Consider the following 23,072-nt stretch of genomic DNA (forward strand, 5'->3'; position numbering starts at 1 on the left):
GGTGGATGGGCTGAAAGAGGTGGGAGACCCTGGGGGGGGGGGGAGTGCCCATGTTCCGCCTAGAATTTCTGTTGAGAAAGTTTGAAGTCAGTCATGGTTTGTATTTCTTTGGCTTTCCCACGGAAAAAAAACAAGCAAGTTAGCCACAAAGAGCCTAATCTCCACCCATTCTAATTCCAAACTTTAAAAAAGACAAAGAAAAACTGAGCATCTGAAAGATTTGGAGTTTAGTGAAACATATTTTACAATATAAAAATGCAAAAAAGAAAAATCATATTAAACGAGCAAAATAATTTATAAAGCTCCACGGCGTAAAAACATGCCTGTTGTTCCCGATATTTAAGGGCATCCATGCCTTGGTTGCAAGATTATTCTTGCCTAAGATCATCATTCTGTAAATACTTCTACATATTTTATTTAATTACTTGCATATATAGCTGATTGCAAGATCAACACCCATGTTTTTCGGGCAGAGGTGCCAAGACTCTTTCTGAACCACTGTTGATGTTTTTTTTGAAAAATTGTAAATCTAGCTGTCCAAACGTCATTTTTAAATACCTGGCTAAAAATCCATTTCCATCCCTTGAGAGGCAGGATTTACAGCTCCTTCACTGTGTAACGGAGGGATTTATTTGGCAGAAACGTGGTTCTACCATACAGTGCAAATTTCCGGGAGACAGCTGGATTTCTTCAGTGAAAAAGAGTAATTCATTCTCCCAGTGGTCGGGTTGATGTTCCTATTTGATTTCCACCATAAAACGCAGTCGCAGCCTTCAACAAATCCTGGAGGGGGAAAAAAACACAATGCCAATAAAACAATTAAACTGCTTGTAGTACAATTCCTTTTGAAAACTATCTCCTGTCTAAATAGCAGCTTAATGGAGCCAACAAGACATAACCTAAATAGTCTTTGTGGCACCTCACTTCATAGTTTCAGTATGCATTTTCTTATTGACTTCCACTGATTCTGATATTGTTTGGCTCTTACAGCATATATCTGTTTCACTTAATATTTCTGGTAAGGCCTTGGAGGAGGAGCATGTCTCATGGCTTAAGTGCCACTCAGCGCTTAACACCCACTCAGGGCAGCTGTCCCGCCCCTGAGTGCCTCCTCCTCCAACCGGCTTACCTGTCTGTCCAGCGGCCAGCCAATTGGCTCCTAGCAGTTCAAAACAGAGTGGATGAAATGCCCATTTGGAGTAGAAAAAAGGTTTTAAAAACCTTTCTCCTCTCTCCTAACCATCCGAAGGAGGCAGGGAGACAGAATATGCCTATAGACTGGGGCACTAACGTTGTATTTGAGTCATGGCATTGAATTCCAAAATTATGACAAATCTGGGAGTCTTCAACAAAAACTGAACTGTATGTCTTCTTGCAAAAACTCATTTCAATCCTCGTTTTTTTAAACAGCGCCCCATTTTGGAAACTCTTGGGCTTTGGAGTCCTATGAATGCAGACTAAACCATATTGAGCACGGGGAATTGCAATCAACCAGAAGGTAGCAAATATTGATAAGGAAAAGGAGACGATATTGCAGAGGGCGAGGCAGAAACTGTGGACAAAAGGCAACGAAGAGGCAAATGGGGAAAGGGCAAGGAAGGGGACAGTGGCCTGCCGAAAGGGTCAATGTTATTGTGCTGTGCAGTGTGACAGGGACTGTGGAAAGAAATGTTCCCCCCTGTGTCAGTATTCCTGCTGAAATCTCCCAGAGACCAGAAAGGGAAGACGGGATCCACTGAGCATAAAATGAAAGAAGGGGAAGTTTTGAATGAATGTTCCTATTAAACCCCCTCCACTCATAGAATCATAGAACTGGACGGGACCTCCAGGGTCATCTAGTCCAACCCCCTGTAGAATACAGGAAACTCACAACTGCCTGCCCACCCACAGGAACCCCAATTCCATGCCCAGATGGTGCCCACCCCCAACCAGAATCCCTGGCCCGTCTGCCCAGGAGGAAATTCGACGCCCAACCCCAAATTGGCGATCAGCATGTCCCTGGGCATGCAAGAAGAGGCCACAGGGGCCAAGCATGGACATAGACCTTCTTCTCACTGTGTCCCAGAAATCTTGAATACAAGACCTGGTATTTATCTAACCCTTCCTAAAGTACATGAGAAGGACCCTATATTGTATATAGTTTTTTATCAGCTGTAAATAGTTTCCAGCTGGGAATCCTCCCGCCCTGAGGGAGGCAAATCCACTGAGTCGTCTGGAGATAATATGTTTGAGGTACGCTCAAGCCCAGCCCTCAGGCACCCCTCCTGTCAGTGGCGGCAAGGAGTTATTTATCCAGCCCTTCCAGAAGTACATGAGGGACCCTGCTGGATTGGACCCAGAAGGCCCATCGGGCTCAGCTACCTGGTTCGAAAAGAGACCAGCCGGGTGCCAGGAAGGGGCTGGGCAGGCAGGGCAGGGCAGGGAAGGGGCAGCCGTGCCTGTCCTTCCTCCTTAGCATCTTGCCCTCAGGCCCTCCTCCCAGGGAAGGAAGGGCCGTCAAAGGCAGCACAATCGGTCCAAAGCCCAGGTGCCCAATTGGTGGGCTGGGAAGGACTCAGAGCGTTGGGGGCTGGAGACCATGGCGGGAGGGGTTTCAAAGGGAAGGGACCTCCGGATTCCCCCTGACTCTACAGCTGTTTTCCCCAGGGGAACTGTCCTCTGCCATCTAAGGCCCAGTTGTCCTTCTCAGAGATCTCCCAAGGTGTCCCTTGCCTGGTTTATGTCCCCCAGCCCCTCCCAGTACTCCCAGGTAGACTGCTCCTGAACGTGGAAGTGCCATTCCTATCATGACTTATGGCCTTTGTTTGAATGGCTCACATCACACAGATGCCTCCAGGGGGAGGAAGAGAAGAAACATTCACTAACCCCCCATTTCTTCCTGCAGGTAATTGACCTCCTGCCCCCCCACCTTCGGAGAGGCCTGGCTGGAGCCCCAAAGATGCCCCCTTTTCCTGCAGAGAAGTCCCCTTCCCAGAATGCCTTGCTCCGAAGCCATGAGCGTTAGCCCTGGCTGATTTGTGTGCCTCTCTTTTGACTGCAGGTCCAAACCAAAGAGGAGGAAGAAGAAGAGGAAGAGGAGGAGGAGGAAGAGGAGGACAAAGAGGAAGAGGAGATGAGATGGAAGAGGAGATGAGATGCCCGGAGCCCTCTGCAGCCGGCCCGCAAGCGACACAGGGGTGCTGGGGGGGCTTCGGCGACGGCTACAGAGGGGCCTCCGTCCCCTCTGGGCACGGTTTTGTAAATATTGTATATAGTTTTTATCAGCTGTAAATAGTTTCAATTTACAAACTGTAAATATTTAATGAACTGTAAATATTTGAAAATAAAATGTTTTGTAAAGTTTCTTTGTGCTGTTTTCTTTTGGCTGTGTAAATATTCATTTCTCTGCCTGTGGTTGAAACATGACAGACCTTATTTGCTGTCTGCCTTACTCAACGAAGCTCAAAAGTGAATTACACTACAGAACGTAAGTCAAATACGATAAGCAGACAACAAACTCTTTATCTTTGTTGAAAGGCTGGAATCACCATTTTGTGTTGTAGGAACAGCACTAAGAAAGAAATCCGCTTGACACTCACTGGAATCTGGCTGAAGTTACTTTCTTCAGTATCAAAACTCCTATGAGGGTCTTTTACCTCTTCTGGGGGAACATACTAAAATGCCTGAGTGAAATCAGTGAGTAGCCAATTCTGCTCCCCAGCTACTCAACCTTGGTAAGCCTTTGGAACTCTCTTTGATAACTAACCCTGTCTCATCTCTCTCCACGCCACTCCCTGCCCCATCCTCCTTGGTGAATTGACACCCTCGGCGTTAGACCCTGTGGACTCTGAGCTTGCCTCACAATTTGGTCTTGGCTTCCCGGCCGAGGGTGTAATCAACCCGTAACCAGTGTGCGGCTCAGCAGGCCAGCAAAGACCGAGACCATTAATTATTCTGTTATTCTAATATTTCTCATTGCAAGAACTTTGGATCTGCCCCATTTAGGTAGTTCCTTTTTGTGGTCTGACACTAGTTCTGCAGCTACGCAATCTGGAGCCAAATGCTTATCTGTTACACCTTTGCAGCACTCTAATTAGATTCAGATGGGAAGCCCTGTTAGTCTGAAGTAGCATAGTCTGAGGAAGAGTGCTTGCACTCGAAAGCTCACACCCTGAATAAATCTGTTGGTCTGAAAGGTGCGACTGGACTCTGATTTTATTGAAACTATTTAAGAATTGATATGTATACATTGCACCCTTTTCTCTCTCTCTCTCTGGACAAACTGTGGGATTAATATCAGGCAAACAGCCTTGTATTTTGAAATCAGAGTCCAGTAGCACCTTTAAGACCAACAAAGATTTATTCAAGGGATGAGCTTTCGAGTGCTTGCACTCGAAAGCTCACACCCAGAATAAATCTTTGCTGGTCTTAAAGGTGCTCTCATTTTATTGTGCTACTTCAGACCAACACGGCTACCCATTTGAATCTAGCCTTGTATTTTGTAATTCTATACTGAGTTCATTATACTTTTTAGAAAAAATGGATTTTAATGTAAACTATTAGGATCCTATGCCTTAATTTTATAAAACTTAGATTGCATGTTTTTATTGCGATACACAGTTCCTGGGGTACTGTGATTTTATTGTATGACTCAAGGCCTCTGGGTCAAAGGAGCTTAATGTTGATAAAGGAAAGGAATAAATGAGAAAAAAAAATACTTCTCAGGCAATTTCTTATTCAACGTCTACCTTGACCGTTTCACCTCACCGAAACTTCAGTTCTTTTTAACCACTCTTAGAATCACTTCCTCAGGCAGTAACAGTGGAAGACCAGTGAAGAATTTCACTGGTGTTCCTATCATCCTGGTAGACATTGAGAAAACCACCTGTTCTCCTTTTGAGATGAGACGCCAGACTTGAAAACCCAGCGCTTCTTGTTTCACTTCGAATAGGGCTTGAAGGAAACTACATCCACATGAAACAGAGATTCAAGTTCCAAGTGTACTTTAAAATCTACTTATCTTTAGACAACAGTAGTTTAGTTTGTATATAACTAAAGGACTCCGCCAAGCACTATGATCGGCGGTCAATGTTGTCAAAGTGCAAAGTGCCACCATAAGATCTGGTGATTATACACGATCCCCACCCTAAACGTTGCCCTTGCAAATTTACTAGCTGGATGGCTAACTCTGCGTAGTTAGAGAAAGATGTGATTCCAGCCAACGTTAGTTCTGAGAAGAGGAAGAGAATCAGAGCTCAAATCTGGGCTTGAACCCCAAAAAAAGGCCGTTTGGGGTCCACGGCGGCCCATGGACCTAACCTCAAATCAGCCTCACACAGACAGGAAATTGTAGAAGAAAGCCCCATTGATCTATAAAACTTGCTGTCAACGTAACCCACAGAAGCACAGGACTCTGAGCCAGAATGCACTCTGTGCACTCTCAGAGGCTACGATCTCTGTTACGCCTCCTTTGTGATAGGAAATTCCTATTGCATATATGCACACACATCAAATCCCACCAAGAGCTGTCAGGAACGGGAGTGGCAGGCTATAAATATAATAAATATAAATATAAATAAATAAACTCAAATATAAATATAATAAATAAACTCAAAGAGGCTCCTTCTCAGTCTACGAAGCTCAAGCACTGGCTAGAAATTCATTTTTCAACCTCTCCAGGAAGTCCATTAATTGACATGCTAAGTGACTCATTACACTGGTATAATTTAATTTTCTCTAAGATCAAAATCATAGGCATCGATGTATCACGGCTCAGGCAAGGAGGAAAACTACACATTTAAAACCATCTCAGAGATCCAAGGACCTGGAACGGCAAATTTTAAATTCAGTTCCTTGTAGCACCCGCTCACCGAGATTTTGGGGAATCCCTCTATTGTATTTCTGCCTTCGTACTTCCACTCTTTGGAACCTTTTCAGGCAAGGAAGGCATGACTTTCGGCAAGGTTGAGCATCTTTCCTTTGAGCATGACCTGTGGCAGGTATCGTCAAATTCAGGTAGCAGAAAGAGTTTGCTTGCACGGTTGTGATGTCCCCGATACCCTTCCTCACATTATTCTGCTTTCTCCAGCCAATGTAGTTTGAATCAGGTACAAACGGACAGGAACGTATCCGTACCTATCTGTTTGTACCTGTACCTGCACAGGTCACTGGGTCCATTTGACTTGTCCTCTCTCTCTGCCCAACTTACCTGGCAGGATCTCTGGCTGGACAGGAGGGAGAAGCCATGCTAGACCCAGGGGCAGGAGGCTCTGCGTCGTCCCTTAGCCCAGGGCTAGTCCACCTGCGGCCCTCCAGATGCCCAATGGACTACAATCCCCGTGAGCCCCTGCCAGCAAACGCCCTGACATTACCGAGGAAGAAGAGTTGGTTCTTACATGCCGCTGGCAGGCGCTCCTGGGAATTGGAGTCCACTGGAGGACCACAGGTGGGCTACCCCTGGGCTGCCTTCGAATGGGGCTCCAATCCTCAAAGCTAACGCTGGCAGGGGCTGCTGGGAATTGTAGTCCACTGGAGGACCACAGGTGGGCTACCCCTGGGCTGCCTTCGAATGGGACGCCAATCCTCAAAGCTAACGCTGGCAGGGGCTCCTGGGAATTGTAGTCCACTGGAGGACCACAGGTGGGCTACCCCGGGGCTGCCTTCGAATGGGGCTCCAATCCTCAAAGCTGGCAGGGGCTCCTGGGAATTGGAGTCCCCCTGTCCCACCTCGCAGGGCTGTTGTGCGCGCACGCCCCCCGACGTACCTGCCTGCGTGGGTGGCTCAGACGGGCTGGAGCTCGAGGTCGAGCGTTGGGGCGGGCGCGGGGCGCGGGGCGGCGCGCGGGCGGGCGAAGGCGCCGGAGAGGCGGCGGCCGAGGGAGCGGACGCTGCCGCCGAGGCCGGGCTTGGGGCGCGTCGGGGCGCGGCGGAGGCCGACGTCGTCCTGCAGCTCGGCGGGCGGCACCTCGAGGTTGCCGGCGTACCAGAAGACCCACCAGAGGAGGCTGAGGACGAGCCCCAGGCCGCCCGCGTACACCAGCAGGTCGCCGAACGCCACGTCGGCGAAGACGCCGCTCAGCAGCAGCGCCAAGCCCGCCGCGTCGAAGGCCAGCGCCAGCCACAGCGACGCCGCGCACCGCACCAGCCGCGCGCCCCGCACCGGCGCGCTCCGGCACGCCTCGACGCCAGGGGAAGCCTCCGCACACGCCATGCCGCCCCCCGACGGCCGGACTGTTGGGCCCGCGACGCCTCCGCACGGCCGCCACGCGCCGACACCCCGCGCGCCCACAGCCCCGCACGGCACGAGCCGCCTGCCGACGCCCGCGCCCTGCAATGCCCTGCCCTGGAGCGCCCTGGCGTCGAAGACGCGGGGCCACCCCCGCTGGCGCAGGCGGCGCAAGGGCTGGAGAGGGAGTGAGGTGGGGTGGGCCCCCGCTTGGGACGGGCCCGAGGGTCGCGCAGCGGCTCTAGGGCACCTCGGGAGAGGAAGAGTTGGTTCTTAGATGCCGCTTTGCTCTAGCTGAAGGAGGCTCAAAGTTCGCCTTCCCTTTCGTCTCCCCACAACAGACACCCTGTGAGGGAGGGGAGGCTGAGAGAGCCCTGAGATTAAGAAGTTGGTTCTTATATGCCGCTTTTCTCTACCCGAAGGAGGCTCAAAGCGGCTTACATTCACCTTCCCTTTCCTCTCCCCACAACAGACACCCTGTGAGGGAGGGGAGGCTGAGAGAGCCCTGATATTACTGAGGAAGAAGAGTTGGTTCTTATATGCCACTTTTCTCTACCCGAAGGAGGCTCAAAGCGGCTTACAATCCCCTTCCCTTTCCTCTCCCCACAACAGACACCCTGTGAGGTGGGGGAGGCTGAGAGAGCCCTGATATTACTGAAGAAGAAGAAGAGTTGGTTCTTATATGCTGCTTTTCTCTCCCTGAAGGAGTCTCAAAGGGGCTTACAATCCCCTTCCCTTTCCTCTCCCCACAACAGACACCCTGTGAGGTGGGGGAGGCTGAGAGAGCCCTGATATTACTGAAGAAGAAGAAGAGTTGGTTCTTATATGCCACTTTTCTCTACCTGAAGGAGTCTCAAAGGGGCTTACAGTCGCCTTCCCTTTCCTCTCCCCACAACAGACACCCTGTGAGGTGGGGGAGGCTGAGAGAGCCCTGATATTGCTGAAGAAGAAGAAGAGTTGGTTCTTATATGCCGCTTTTCTCTACCTGAAGGAGGCTCAAAGCGGCTGACAGTCGCCTTCCCTTTCCTCTCTCCACAACAGACACCCTGTGAGGGAGGGGAGGCTGAGAGAGCCCTGAGATTACTTTCCTGGTCTACCACCGACGCCGTGGGAGGCAGGTGGGGCTGAGAGAGCTCAGAGAGAACTGGCTGTGAGTCCCCCAGCTCTAAGGACGGGGAATCAGACGCACCTCTCCAGATTGGAGACCACCACTCTGAACCGCTATACCACTCTTGCACCGGCCAGCCTGGATACCCTTTCCCAGGAGGGGCTTAAGGATTTACAGGGCCAGTTTAAGGATTCGTTGGGGGGGGGGAGGGAGCAGCAGAGGACACTTGTGGTGGGAGCAACCAGCCCGGGGGGGGGGGGGGGAGAAGGGCACCCAACAGTGGAAATAGGTGTCACTCTATGTGCCCTTAATAGGGGGATGGAGAGGGGTGGGGGGAAAGAGGCACCTCTCCAGGCAACCCCTCCACCGTGGCATCCTTTCTCCCCACCCGCTAGCCAACCTCCATTTTATTTATCATCACCTATGTTTCTTCTGTATTTACTTTATTCATACCCCACCTTAGTCCACAGAGGCTAACCGAAGCAGTGTTCGTCATTCGCCTTTCCATTGTATCCTCACCACAATCCTGTGATTGCTCAGCTGAGAGCCTGTAACCGGCCCGGGTGGTTTAGTGAATCCTAGAGACCCTTGCCAGTTTTCTGGGGTGACAGGTGTTGAACAGAAGCGCCAAAGGCAAAAATAACCCTCCGCTTTTCTGACAGGCTTTTATTATTTTGAGGTTTGTTAAATATGGTATGTTTCAGTTTCTCCTGCAACCTGTGCCTTTATCAGGTTTATAGAAAGATCTATCTTGTCTCTTCATGGCTCCAGTCTCCAGCTTTAAATATCCACAGAATTGGCCATGTTGAGAATTAATTATTTCAATGCCTAGGAGTATCTCAGAAAAACCTTTTTTTGACACTCCGTGTAAAATTTACACTTTTGATTTCATTTTATCTACAAAGCACTTGTCAGAAGTAAGGTGACTTCTTTCTGCATGCACGTTCCTTCTCCCTGAATATACACTTGTATATACATTTTTATTCCAGTCTTCCTCCAAGGAGCTCTTCAGGACTGCCTGAGGAGATACCTTAATTTTAACATTTTGATGTACGTGTTTTCTGATGGCCCACAGGTATCTCCATAAACATGTTTCTCACACACCTTTTTTTACTCATAAGCTTTCCTTGTATCCATGGAAACAGCATCATTCTCATGGTCTTTATTTATGTATCTGTGTTTCCCCCCCCCCCTCTTCTTTACATTAGCTCCTCAAAACTGAGAAGAAAATCCTTGTTGTCATCTTTCTCTCCAGGCATTTAGAACGGGCCAGCCTTGCTCCTATATCCATACGTCAAACTGATAGATCCAGGATGCGTATTATTGAACACACCGTCACAAATTCCTTCAAAATTAGAACATTTGCTGTGTCAGCAATCGAAAGAACCACACACGTGAGAAATGGGAACCAAGATCAACTAGCTGTGGTTTTCTACTTAAGGATGTGGTTGAAGTCCTCTTGCTAATTTGGGGTACTGATACAAATGTAAGCAGCGCTTGGTTTCCTATCGGTTACCGTAGCTTAAAGAAATTATCAACAAAAGGGAATTGAAATCATTTGTTTTTGGACTGAGTCGGAGAAATTCACATAAGGAGCAGGCAAGGGCTGCTTAATGTACAAGGAGTGTCAAGAACCAAAGTTGAGAATTTCAAAACAGGGATGTAGGGCTGAGAGTCCTGCTGCTTTTCTCTACCCGAAGGAGGCTCAAAGCGGCATACAGTCGCCTTCCCTTTCCTCTCCCCACAACAGACACCCTGTGGGGTGGGTGAGGCTGAGAGAGCCCTGATATTCCTGCTCGGTCAGAACAGTTTTATCAGTGCCGTGGCGAGCCCAAGGTCACCCAGCTGGCTGCATGTGGGGGAGCGCAGAATCGAATCCGGCATGCCAGATTAGAAGCCCGCACTCCTAACCACTACACCAAACTGGTGGGCAATCCCGCCCAGAAATATCAGGACTCCGATGCTTGTGAGTGTGGGGGGCATGTATTAAAAGCATTATATTTTCTTAGTAATTCTTAGAACACCCTTAGGAAGAGCATGGTGAAATCCGTATATTACAGCTGCAGGGTCATTGTGTGGTTTGAGAAGGTTGAGACACAGACTTGGCCAAAATGAGACTCAGAGGACTTATCAGATCATATTCCTAGCTAGTATACTACAGTAGCGATCCCCAACCTGTAGGCTGCGGACCACATGTGGTCCGTCAACTAATTGGAGGTGGGCCGTGAAGGACGCCTTCTTCCGCCCCCCCCCCCCCCCCCCGGCTCTTTACAACACACTTCGGGTGTCATTGTCTCCCATCACTCCCAGATGGGACTATCTTGTTGCAGAGAAACAAGCTCAGGGTTCCCATTGATTTGTCATTGTCAGGAGTTAAAATTTCCATGAAAATAAAATGTTCCTTATGTTCACTGTTGTGGCGTGTCTGTATCTTATTTTGAAGGGACGTTTAAACATTACCATAGCGATCAGAGAGCGTTAGGGCAGTGGTTGAGAGTGGAGAAGTAAACTACCCCCCCCCCTCACACCAGGCCTCAGTAAAATTGTCAAGCGTTGAGTGGTCCCCGGTGATAAAAAGGTTGGGGACCATTGTGCTACAGCACTTGTGGGATATTCCCCCCCTGAAATGTTTCAGCAATCAAGGCATTAGAGCAGGGGTAGTCAAACTGCGGCCCTCCAGATGTCCATGGACTACAATTCCCATGAACCCCTGCCAGCGAACGCTGGCAGAGGCTCATAGGAATTATAGTCCATGGACATCTGGAGGGCCGCAGTTTGACTACCCCTGCATTAGAGCATTTGATGAACAATTATACAGTTTTGTTCCAGAGGCTTACATAGATTATAGACTGCGCTTCTAAGCATAGGATGCAAAATTCCTGGTCACGACTCGCTGTCATTTTTGTTCTACATTTTGAACATTTTTTAAACAAGCTTCTCGGGCACCATGCCGAGACCCAAAATACACCGTGTGCGTTCTCAAATGAAGAGGCGTAGTAGACTCTGTGAGTACAACCAACCTGCAAGAAAGGAACGTAGGAAAGAGGGTGCCTGTCCACAGAACGCATCATGTGTGGGGTGGGAATCCTGTGCATGCACCAGCTCCAAAGGGGGCAGGGTGCCCCCTCTTTGACATTTCTCATTAGAAAAAAAATATGTCCGAAGCCAATATGCTGGTGAAATTCCAATGGGGGGGTTGCACGAGAAGACAGGATGAATTTTATTATTATTATTATTATTTGTAGATTTATTTCCCGCCTCTCCCGACAGGCTCGAGGTGGGTCACAACAACTAACCCCATTAGAATTCCCATTAAAACATCAATCTACTAACATGACGGCTAAAAATCCCATCCCTCCCCCAATTGTTATAAGAACATTCTAGGTCAGCCCTTTTCAGCTTTTTTACCGCTGAGAAAACCCTGAAACACGGCCAGCTGGAGCCCCTCTTCTTTCCACCCCCTTTAGGCCCATCATTGGATGTTTTTTGGGGGGGAGGGAAGGATAAACATGACCATATATGGTCATATCACAATAATATTTTAACAAATTTATCTAGATATACAATTAATTCCCACCCAATTGGAGAAACCCTTCCAGGGCCCTCAAGAATCTGAAGAAGGCCTGTTCTAGGTGTTTATAACCTCTTCAGATGCAACAGAAGCTAGCTTTACAGATCCCCTTTTGAATTGTGAATTTGTACTCATTTGTGCACCTTGCAAAGCTGTTATGATCCTACCAACTGCAAGCACCCTATGCAGCCTTGTGCAGCATGCCGAAAGAGCTCATGGCTTTTGCACAGATATTTTATCAAACAGGCTAACTATAACTAATAACTAAGTTATCCCTTAACTCCCAGGGATGGAGGACTATTTAAACAGACTCTGAGCACACAAATGTTGCAGACTGAGGGTCTACGGGGTACACCGTGCAGATCTGGGATAAAATATTTTTGGTAACCTAATCGTCGCTGAGCCTTTAGGCACCTCTGGGGAAAAGTTTGTCACGCTAGGTTTGCAGCATTCATTCCGATGGGCTCAAGAGAGAACGAAGCCAAAAAAACACAGTTACGATTCAACCCAAGTGTTGAAGATTGTCTGACTTTATGGACACTTGTGATATAATAAAAATGCGTCGTTCTTGGGTCCTGCCAACAGCGGCTAAACACAATGGCAACTAAATTACGGATTTGAAAGTGGAAAGCTGGAAACAGGGAGAAAACCATGACTCAAGTAGTCTTCTTTGTTAAAGCTTAAAAGTTTTGCCTTAAAAGCTGGCAATTCTGTGAGTGGTCACACTCACTGCAACAATGCCCTTTCCCCCAGTGTCTGTTTTGGTGTTCTCGGGGCCTTCTTTGTGGACATTACGGCTTTCTTCCTTTGGGGGTTCACTGAAGACCTGGTATTTGGCTTTTGGGGAGTCTTTGCCAGCTCCTTTTCCACGCCCACTTGTTTTGGAGCCTTGGTCTTGTCCTGTTTGAGCAGTTTTGGGGTCTTCGGGCTTGACTCACCCTTAGGAACTTCCAGTCCTGCTAGGGGAGCCTCTGAATTTAGCTTTCTCTTGCCAGGGATGTGAACTTTGGCGTTCGTCTCCACCCCTTTGCTGGCAGGAGGACTAGGCTCTGCCACCTATATTTTGGAGGAAAAGGAACACCTCATTCAGCTTCAATGAAAAAACCCATTGTAAAAACATCCTACGCCGTCTTGATGTGAAAAGTACTCTCCCCACTAGTAGTTGGTTCTTATATGCCGCTTTTCCCTACCCGAAGGAGGCTCAAAGCGGCTTACAGTCGCCTTCCCTTTCCTCTCCCCACAACAGACACCCTGTGAGGGAGGTGAGGCTGAGAGAGCCCTGAGATTACTGAAGAAGAAGAGTTGGTTCTTATAGGCCGCTTTTCCCTACCAAAGGAGTCTCAAAGCGGCTTACATTTGCCTTCCCTTCCTCTCCCCACAACAGACACTCTGCGAGGGAGGTGATATTCCTGCTGGGTCAGAACAGCTCTATCAGGGCTGTGATGAGCCCAAGGTCACCCAGCTAGCTGCCTGTGGGGGAGGAGCGGGGAATCAAACCCGGCTCGCTTTTGCAGAAAGCACTCTCCTAACCACTACACCAAGGAGGCCAGTTCTTCAAAGCAGGCCCCCTGTTCACCCACCAAACCAGATGTGTCTCTTCCAAAGCTCACTGTCCCTTTAGATTCTCAATTCACAGGTGCAAAACTCATCTCTTCCCGATTTTCATCCACACTTGACTATTACACATAGCCTCCTGTCCTCAGAAGAAGAAGAGTTGGTTCTTATATGCCGCTTTTCCCTACCCGAAGGAGGCTCAGAGTGGCTTACAGTCGCCTTCCCTTTCCTCTCCCCACAACAGACACCCTGTGAGGGAGGTGAGGCTGAGAGAGCCCTGATATCACTGCCCGGTCAGAACAGTTTTATCAGTGCCGTGGCGAGCCCAAGGTCACCCAGCTGGCTGCATGTGGGGGAGCCCAGAATCGAACCTGGCATGCCAGATTAGAAGTCCACACTCCTAACCACTGCACCAAACTGGCTCTGAATAGGGGGGAGAGGACAATCGCCCCCCCAAACCTAACCAAGATGCACAAATCTGAATTATCTGTAAAAGTAAGGGGGGCACCTGGCAAATTGTACCTATGTTGAAATTAATATATATATTAATATAATTTAATATATATATATATATATATATATATATATATATATATATATATATATATATATATATATATATATATATATATATATATATATATATATATATATATAATATTAATATAATTTAATATATATATATATATTACACTACTATTTTTGTGTTCTATGAATATTTTTGTTGCTCCATATAGACCAAATTTTAATCAAGAACCCTCCCCCCCCCACAGTCAATGGTGTCCTGCTTTACCAATGTTGAAATCTGGTCACCTTAGTAAAAGGTGACTGTCACCAGCACTACCAAGCGCCACCCCCCTGTCCCACCAACAATGGTCTAGGCCAGGGGTAGTCAAACTGCGGTCCTCCAGATGTCCATGGACTACAATTCACTGGCAGGGGGCTCCTGGGAATTGTAGTCCATGGACATCTGGAGGACCGCAGTTTGACTACCCCTGGTCTAGGCACATATGTGAGGGTGGCCTTATCTTTTGGCACCCAGGTTACCTTTTCAATTGGCACCAGCAGTGGAATCTCTTCATCGTCTTCCTGCTCTGGCCTTGCAGCGCCTGAGGCTTCCGCTGTCTCTTCTCCCTCTCCCTTCTGACACCCGGCAGCAGGGGCAACGCTTCCTTCCGCCACGGGTTTCACGGGAGTCTGCCCTCTAGTTTTGTTCTTCTGATTCTTTTTCTTGTTTTTCTTAAAAACCATGTGAAAGAGGGTGTTAAGAAGACAGCCAATCTAAGGCCACTGTTTTATTATTATTATTATTATTATTATTATTATTATTATATTTATATTTATACCCCGCCTCCCCCCGAAGGCTCGATATCTATGGATATCGGCTGGATACCAGGATTCCCCCCCCCCCACACACACACACACAGTAGTTCAGCAGTGGAATAGGCTGCCTAAGGAGGTGGTGAGTTCTCCCTCAATTGCAGTCTTCAAGCAGCCACTGGACAGATCCTTCTCCTGGATGCTTGAGGCTGATCCTGCATTCAGCAGGAGGTTGGACTAGATGGCCTCTGTGGGCACTTCTGACTATGATTCTAGGACCCCCACACACATTTCAATAGCAGTCTACAGAGAACTCTGCTCCACCTGTTGCAAATTCTATGTCCAGTCAAGCACAGGCTTTGCATGGAATTCTCAGCATCCCAAGTTAGTACCAGAGGATTGTACCGGGCTTTAATGGCTGGTTCTGTAGCTCTTCATCCTGCCTTCAGGGTTTATCTGCTTCATTTACCCCCCCCCCACACACACCTTTCCCTGCAACAGGGAACCAGAGCAGCTTGCAGAGTTCCCTTCTCCATCTTATCCTCACAACACCCCTGTAAGGTTGGCCGAGTTGAGAGTTTGTGACTGGCCCAACCTCACCCAGCACGGCAGAGAGGGGAGTCACGCTTGGGGTTCCCGCATCCCAGTCTGATATCCTGCCCTCCACACCACACCAGCTCTCAGCCTGGAAAAAGAGGCCCTGGCCCTTTGACGGAAGCTTAAGGGGATGTGATCCCCATGTTGGGAAGCCTCGAGTCCAGGTATGTTTCCCCAGCCCTGCCTCCAACATCCCATTCAGCCCTGCGACCACAAGAAGACCTTTTCGCTTTTGGCTGCAATGCCCCAAGTTCATGGAACAGCATCACTCAGCCTGGCTAGTTATTTAAGACGTCGTTACTCACCACAAGACTTTAGATCCGGGTGGGATGCAAGTGCAAACAGTCCCTGACCTCATCAACAGCAAAACCTTATATACAGTTGCGGCCAAGCATGCCTATTTGAAGATGAAATGAATGGGCATGCTGGGAAAGGCTCAGGGGCATCTCTCACCTTCCGCTGTTCCGTGCCTGTCTTTTTCTGGACGTCCTGCGCACTTGGAGCGCTCGAGTGAAAGATGGGAAGGGCCACGGACTTATCAGTTTTGAGGTGAAGGATTTTAATGCTCCTAGAGATCTACAGGAACGGAAGGCGATATCTGAAGTCAGGTGCTCCGGTTGAGCACTTCCAGAGAGACCCACAAATAAACCCCAGGGATTAACGAGGTGGGTTCCTGTGCAAAAGACCACGGCACAACACACACAAACACTCAATCATTTCCATCTGCTCAGGCAGCGTTACCTTAGGAGCTTTAGCAGCAAGGGCCATCGCAACAGCCATAACGTTCCCCGCGATTTCCTCCGCTGTCATCCCGGCGTGTCCGACACGTGCGGTGCTGAAAACAAAACAACACCTTGAGTAACCTGCTAACTTCCTCGAACTTCAGCGCTCTCAACGCGGCTGCCTGTTTGATCCAGCAACCTGGATCCACCAGGTCACCTTTGAACATGTAGATCCCCTTGAAAGAGCACGACCAAAGGGGCTGCTCGGTAGAAATACCCACAGGAGCACCGCTGGACATACGATACGATAACGTTTATTGTATATAGCCAAAGGCCACTGCAAAGCACAATTAAAACAGTACAGTACAAATGCAAAATAAAACAATATTTCTCCAATATTACACACATACAACTGTAAACATGGACTGCTGAGTCACAATAAGATTTTTAAAAATGGTGTATCATCTGCCTATGCTCCACAGCCAGAAAGGCGGCAAGGCCTGGAGGCTGGTAAGTGTGCATGTGTGGGGAGGGGGAGGTCAGGCTGCGGGAGCCGGCTTGTGCTCCACTCCATCCTGCACCGGGCCTCTGCAATGACAGCTCACCTACAGGCAAAGGAAATCAGTTTCCCTAGATAAAACGGCTGCTTTGGTGGGGGGCCTTTATGGCATTGCTCCCCAGAGGCTCAGGGATGCCCGCCTCCAAGGGGGACCTTGTTCTTGGCTGCCCTTGTTCAAATGAAAGGGTCTCCCATGATGCAACGGCAGCTACTGGAGAATCAGGAAGTCCGGTAGGCACCTGGGCTTGTGGTACCATTCTCCACTTTAGGATTTCCTTCTTTTTATTCCTCTTTCTCCCCTCCTCCCTACTTGGGCTTCCTTTATTTTTTTCCCCCATTCCTCTTCTGCGATTCTTTTGCAAAACGAAAAGGGAGGGGTTATCTCTGGCTGCTCCTCCTGGGGCAGCTTTCCTCCGTTTGGTTCACGGCCTCCAAAAGGCATTTTGGAGCGATCCTCATCACCGGCTCTCAAATTCCAAAGGCTCTCCTTGCTCTAGCCCATGTGTCCCTGCATGTCCTCTCTTCTAATCAGGCGTCTGGTTGAGGTCGACCTGTCCATCGCTTCCAATTGGCCCCTCTGAAGCTCTCCCCACCTACCGTGACTGTTAAGAAATCCACCCAACCCCTGGGTCAGGCTAAAACTCTTTGCAGTTTCACCATCCTTTAATTGTTATTGTCGTGATTGTTATTGCGTTAATGTTATGGTCGTTACCACCTTACTGTTATCAGAATTATGCGACCTGTATCATTTTGCTGTTTCATGTAAACCGCCCTGAGCCTTCAGGAAGGGCGGTATATAAATAAATATACAACAAATAAATAATGACGAGTAAGCAGAACAAGGGAATACAATAACAATAATACTCACTAGCAGCAACCCTTGTTAGTGACCGGAAGAATAGTTCCCTGGATATGCCTGTTCAGTTCTTTGGCCAGATTCTTTGCTCGCAAGTTCACGGAGAGAGGGGCCCTGACGTTTCAAAAAACACACGTTTTAAGTGAAAGGGGCTCGGGTTCCCAGAGAGAATCTTGTACAGTAGATCCCACGACCCCCCCAAAAAATAACCCCACTTACTTTTTACTCCTGTAGAAGTGTTTCCCTATATGAGACGGTAAAAGCCTCCTCACGCGGTCATCGGAGAGAAAGAGGGAAAACCTGCTAAGGAGTCGACGCTTGGCTTCAAACGACTTGTATTCTTTTTTCAAGGTTTTGTAAGAAATGACCTTCAGAAACAGAAGACAGAGTGTTGGCGGTTACAGTATCGATCTTCGTGATTAATCAATCGCGGTTTAGGGGGAAGGTAAAGAGGAGGGAAGTTTGCCTGGCCTCAACCTGGGCCAGGGCCTTTTTGCTCCTGGCCCCACCTGGAGGAATGAGCTCCTGGGAGAGGAGGGCCTGCAAAATTTCAATTGGGGGGGGGGGTTTACTGGGGGGTAAATGAAGAAGAAGAAAAGCTGGTTCTTATATGCCGCTGTTCTCTACCCGAAGGAGTCTCAAAGCAACTTAAAGTCACCTTCCCTTTCCTCTCCCCACAACAGACACCCTATGAGGTGGGTGAGGCTGAGAGAGCCCTGATATCACTGCCCAGTCAGAGCAGTTTTATCAGTACCGTGGCAAGCCCAAGGTCACCCAGCTGGCTGCATGTGGGGGAGCGGGGAATCAAACCTGGCTTGCCAGATTAGAAGGCCGCACTCCTAACCACTACACCAAACTGGCAAAATGTTCTGTTTTCCCCATCCCCACACTGCCAAAAAGCAATAAGGAACTGGCAGCTTGTGAGTCCAGACTGGCCCAATTATCTACCTAACCCCATACATTAAAGAAGACCCTAAACCCATTTCTAGGCTTGTCCATTGTGTGCTCCACGGCCTGTGGCCTTTGCTCCTTCGCAGAACACGCGGCACACCTAGAAAAAGAGGGAGGTGATCCCTTGAGGAAGACATGCGCCCTTGATACCTCTGCGACATTTGTGACCCCGTGCTGGCTCAAGAGTTTCCGGTACAAGTTCTCCGTCTGCTCAGCGGTTAAGCCCAGCTCGTCCTTGGTAAACAGGCAGACCTCAGATGTTGCAGACAGAATGCCATGAGGGAGTGTTCTATTTTAAAAGAGAGAATTTGATTTAATTTACTGGACTTATTGCCTGCTACGCCCAGCGAAACGACCCGTGGCGGGTTGCAAGACAATTCCAGTACATAAAATCCCATTAAAAAGCACATGAAAAGCACATAAGAACCAACTCTTCTTCTTCTTCTTCTTCTTCTACAAGCAGCATAAATATACACGGCAGTAAAAATAAAACCCCATCCTATAGTGGAAGGGCATCAGTAAGGCATCAGCTGGCCACCACTGATCATATACAAATTGGTGGCGCCTTCTGGGGAGGGGGGCAAATATAGATCTTAACTATATATAAATTAGGGACAGGCAACTGTTTTGGACTGAGTGCGGAGAGACTGGTGTGCTGGCAGGCAAAAGGGACGTGTGTCTCAGAATTGTAGTTCATGGACATCTGGAGGGCCACAGTTTGACTACCCCTGTGCTACAGTCTAGCAAGGAATTGGAGATGTCCTGCTTCGCTTGTTCCTGAATAACGAGATCTTCTTCACCCAAGACTGCTTACTGGGAATATCACACTTACATTTTGACTACTTGTTCACGTGGTGGGATTTTCCATACTGTGACCATCAAAAAGACGTTCTGGTCTTCATGCAGCAGCTGTTTCTCGGCTGTTTTCTGCCTTGTCTTGTTGTAAGCAAGCAGGGCGTGAGCTGCTTTTTTAATCTCAAAGAATAAAAAGAACGACAATAATAAAAGCAAGGAACAAAAAACTAGAAAAGCATTTTGTGTCCTTCAGAAATCTCAGAAAGACATTTTCTGGGCGCTAACACAGGTCGACATTAATTTTTTTCCAAACCTGACCAATTAGCGTGACGGATTGGGTATGAATTTCAGTTTTTCATATAGTGAGTCTATAACTTCAGCCTGCAAGCCCTACATTAGAAAGAAGGGAATTAAAGGGTCAAAGGAAGTGAGTTCAATCACATTTATGCTGCCTGCCAATTGCTTCTTTCACCCTCCTCCAACTACACTCCTGTTTTTATATCAAGGATCATTTCTCATGTTGGATAAAATTATTTAAGAATGTATTTGTGATAATACAGAGAATGACTACAACTGTAGTAGGGTCCAGCTTTTCTACTAAGGAAAAAGAGTGCAAAACCACACATAAGACCATGCTGGGGATCATGTGATCTGCATCAACAGAAGCTGTGTTCAATGAGGGCTGTACGAAAAAAATTAAATAATATGGCTCATTCTAAACCTGAGTAAATGGATAAGGGTGTGGAGAGAGACAGAAAAGGCAGCCACCAATGGGTGCCAATGAGTGTGACAGACTACAACCCAGAACACCCAAGTCTGCACCCCTACTCTGCCATGGAAGCTTGCTGGGTGATTTTGGGTCAAGCATACACTCTGTGCTGAAATCAATTTACAGGCTGTTGCGAGGATAAAGACATAGGAGAGGATAATAATGTGAATTGCTTTGGGTTCCCATAGGGAGAAAGACAGGCATGAATTAAATAAATCGAATATAAGAAAAAAATGTACCGGTATTGGCAGGCCACATGTGCCGCAATTAACTGAGGGTATCCATGTGGACTACAAACATCAAAACAGTAATACGCAGTCAGTGTATGTCCATTACTTACAATTATGCTTACAATTATGCTGCTTCTATTTTATTTTACCAAGGGAGGGACATGCACACTAAACATAGAAGCAACATAGCTACGTGATAGCCATTACCCTACTGTTGTTGTTGTTATGTGCGAAGTCGTGTCCGACCCATCGCGACCCCATGGACAATGATCCTCCAGGCCTTCCTGTCCTCTACCATTCCCTGGAGTCCTTTTAAGTTTGCACCTACTGCTTCAGTGACTCCATCCATCCACCTCATTCTCTGTCGTCCCCTTCTTCTTTTGCCCTCGATCACTCCCAGCATTAGGCTCTTCTCCAGGGAGTCCTACCCTACTGTAGTACAGCAAATATATTTATTTGTTCTATTTATATCTCTCTGCTCCCAGCGCAGCTGGTCCACGGCTGCTTACATCAGTAGAAGATCACAATAAGATAAAACCAATCAAAGCCTTACAAATCCCCTCCCCACCCACCCTCAACCCAATACATCCTCATATCATAGGACACAATTGTCCTATAAACCCAGACACAAGTCACTGGCAGGCAACAATAGCAGGTGACAACTCAGATGACTGATCAGTTTCTAGTTTGTTTAGTTAGGCTCATCTTCAGGGAAGAGGCAATCTCTAACATTACAGACAGAAAAATGTAGTAGTCTAATAAATGTTGATCAACGAGAGGTTTTCCTGTGCACGCAAATCACAGGCATTTTAAAAAACGACTCTTGACTGTGTTAAGTACATACAGTCTGCAAGCTTCGGCTTCACCTTGTAGCCACCCAAATGCCGACTGATGAGGCAAGAGGGCTGAACTGCATCACTTGCTAGTGCTGTTAAACAAACTTTATTATTGATATCAGCTCTACAAGCGGCACAGGGTAGTGCTCAGTCTGGGATCCAGAGAGCCCAGATTCATTGACACCCTCTCTCTGAGAAATATCATGGGAGGATCCTTGGCTGGTGCCTGCCGCATCCTATCCTACCTCACCGAGCAAATGTCACAAGACTTGAATCCAGGGGCACCTTTAAGACCAAGAAAGATTGATTCAAGGTGTGAGCTTCCGTGTGCAGGCACACTTCCTCATGCAATGGAACACGGATCAAAAGAGTACAGTTATAAGGGGAAATGAGCAGCAAACGAGTAAACGGCCCCACAACACCCCAAATACGCAGTATGGCGATTCCTTGCTAGAAAAGCAAATCAGTCCCTTGGGTTTCAATCGTCCTTCACAAAAACACGGGGGCAACAAAGCTGTTAAGGCTAGTGATTAATGGCAGGCGCTTTCCCAGGTGCGAAAAAGAACTAAAAAGAGACTGAAAGGGACTAAACTCTTTGTGGGCCTTGAAGGAGCCATGGGACTCCAATTTTGCCCCGATCCTCCAGACCAGGGGTAGTCAAACTGCGGCCCTCCAGATGTCCATGGACTACAATTCCCAGGAGCCCCTGCCAGCAAAAGCTGGCAGGGGCTCATGGGAATTGTAGTCCATGGACATCTGGAGGGCCGCAGTTTGACTACCCCTGCTCCAGACCAACAGGGCCACGCACATGAGGACGACCTGGAGGAGGGGAGATTCATGTTCCCCGCCTGGACCTCCAGGAGGGAAAAGGCAGGATATAGTAGTTAATTCCCAAGTCACCCGTGGGATTCGTGGCGCTTCCTAATTCCTCCCCACCTTCTTACCATCGCCTCGTCCAGAGACAGCGCGGGAGGAGCGGCAGCCATGCTTCCCCTTCGCTTCCCACGCGGCTCGAACCGGCGCGCGTCGCGCTCCGATGACGTCAGCAGGAACCGCGCCTCCAACCGCCCTGGGTTTGCTGGGGCCGCGAGCCGCGCGCCGGCCTGAAGCGCTCCCCGGAGCGCGCCACAGCGACCCCTGGCGGCGCAAGCGGGCCAGGCTGACGCGCCTGCGCGTTTCCTCAGGAACCCTGGCACGTGGCGCTCCGGGGTAGACTGCCCCTGCCTGCAGAGGTTCCATTGGGCTCCCTTTCTAAAGAGCATCTAAAACAGTGTGCTCCCGCCCCTCCCATGAGAGTCTGGGCCGTGTTGGACATTTCCCTTGCTCGCTTCTAGGTTTTCATGGATTTCTCCCAGGCAAATTCAGCTTTTCACAGAATCACAGAATCATAGAGTTGGAAGGGGCCATTCAGGCCATCTAGTCCAACCCCCTGCTCAACGCAGGATTTCCTTGAAAAAGCACAGGGCAATTTAAGGACAGTAAGCAGTGGTGGTTGTTGGAGCTCCACAACGCAGCCTATTAATAAATCCGTCTCCACGAGGGGGCAAGCAGCAGTGGCAAAGGGATATATTTGCACAGAGAGTGAAAAGCAACATCATGATTGATTCACCATGTGAAAAGCAACATCATGATTGCAGCTACAATCCATACCTGTAATTCAGAGATGTGTTTCATTTTTGGGGATTGTATATAAATTGGTTTCCCCCCCGGGGTTTCTCAGTTCAGTTCTGCCTTTTGTCCCACCATGCCGATCTCGCTCTTTTCCGCTGCTCCAGACAGACGAACGCTCTAGCTTGATCTACCCCGCAAGGTTGTTGTGTGGATGGTAACTCCCCCCCGGCCAAGCTTCTTGCCCTACCGTGACCCCTGTTAAAGGATCGTTCGACGCCCAAAGGGGTCCCTACCCCCAGATTGAGAACCACTGGTCTAAGACCTTTTGATTTGCTTTTCGGAAGTTATTTTAACACCAGTTCAGATTCGCAGAAAAGAACTAAAGCTCA

General features: G+C 48.4%; 2 protein-coding genes across 3 annotated transcripts; both read right to left on the reverse strand.

The window, feature by feature from the left end:
• Positions 1-216: 216 nt before the first annotated feature.
• LOC143827328 (transmembrane protein 238-like) lies at positions 217-7,540 on the reverse strand. 2 transcript variants are annotated; one of them, XM_077316800.1, is made up of 2 exons: positions 6,748-7,540; positions 217-783 (listed from the first exon to the last, which is right to left on the reverse strand). In XM_077316800.1, exon 1 carries the CDS (start codon positions 7,187-7,189, stop codon positions 6,761-6,763), a length of 429 nt encoding a protein of 142 aa, XP_077172915.1. In that variant the 5' UTR covers positions 7,190-7,540; the 3' UTR covers positions 217-783; positions 6,748-6,760. The 2 variants fall into 2 exon arrangements, with proteins under 2 accessions (XP_077172915.1, XP_077172914.1); XM_077316799.1 differs by having other exon boundaries at positions 6,744-7,540.
• Positions 7,541-12,397: 4,857 nt separating this feature from the next.
• On the reverse strand, positions 12,398-22,162 carry RSL1D1 (ribosomal L1 domain containing 1). Its single transcript, XM_077316601.1, has 9 exons — positions 22,017-22,162; positions 19,275-19,417; positions 18,593-18,731; positions 17,711-17,859; positions 17,504-17,605; positions 16,096-16,189; positions 15,808-15,930; positions 14,485-14,676; positions 12,398-12,939 (listed from the first exon to the last, which is right to left on the reverse strand). The coding sequence occupies exons 1-9, from the start codon at positions 22,056-22,058 to the stop codon at positions 12,610-12,612; spliced, it is 1,314 nt and encodes a 437-aa protein (XP_077172716.1). The 5' UTR covers positions 22,059-22,162; the 3' UTR covers positions 12,398-12,609.
• Between the last annotated feature and the right edge of the window lie 910 nt (positions 22,163-23,072).

The sequence above is a fragment of the Paroedura picta genome, chromosome 17 (assembly GCF_049243985.1).
Source record: "Paroedura picta isolate Pp20150507F chromosome 17, Ppicta_v3.0, whole genome shotgun sequence".
NCBI lineage: Eukaryota > Metazoa > Chordata > Lepidosauria > Squamata > Gekkonidae > Paroedura > Paroedura picta.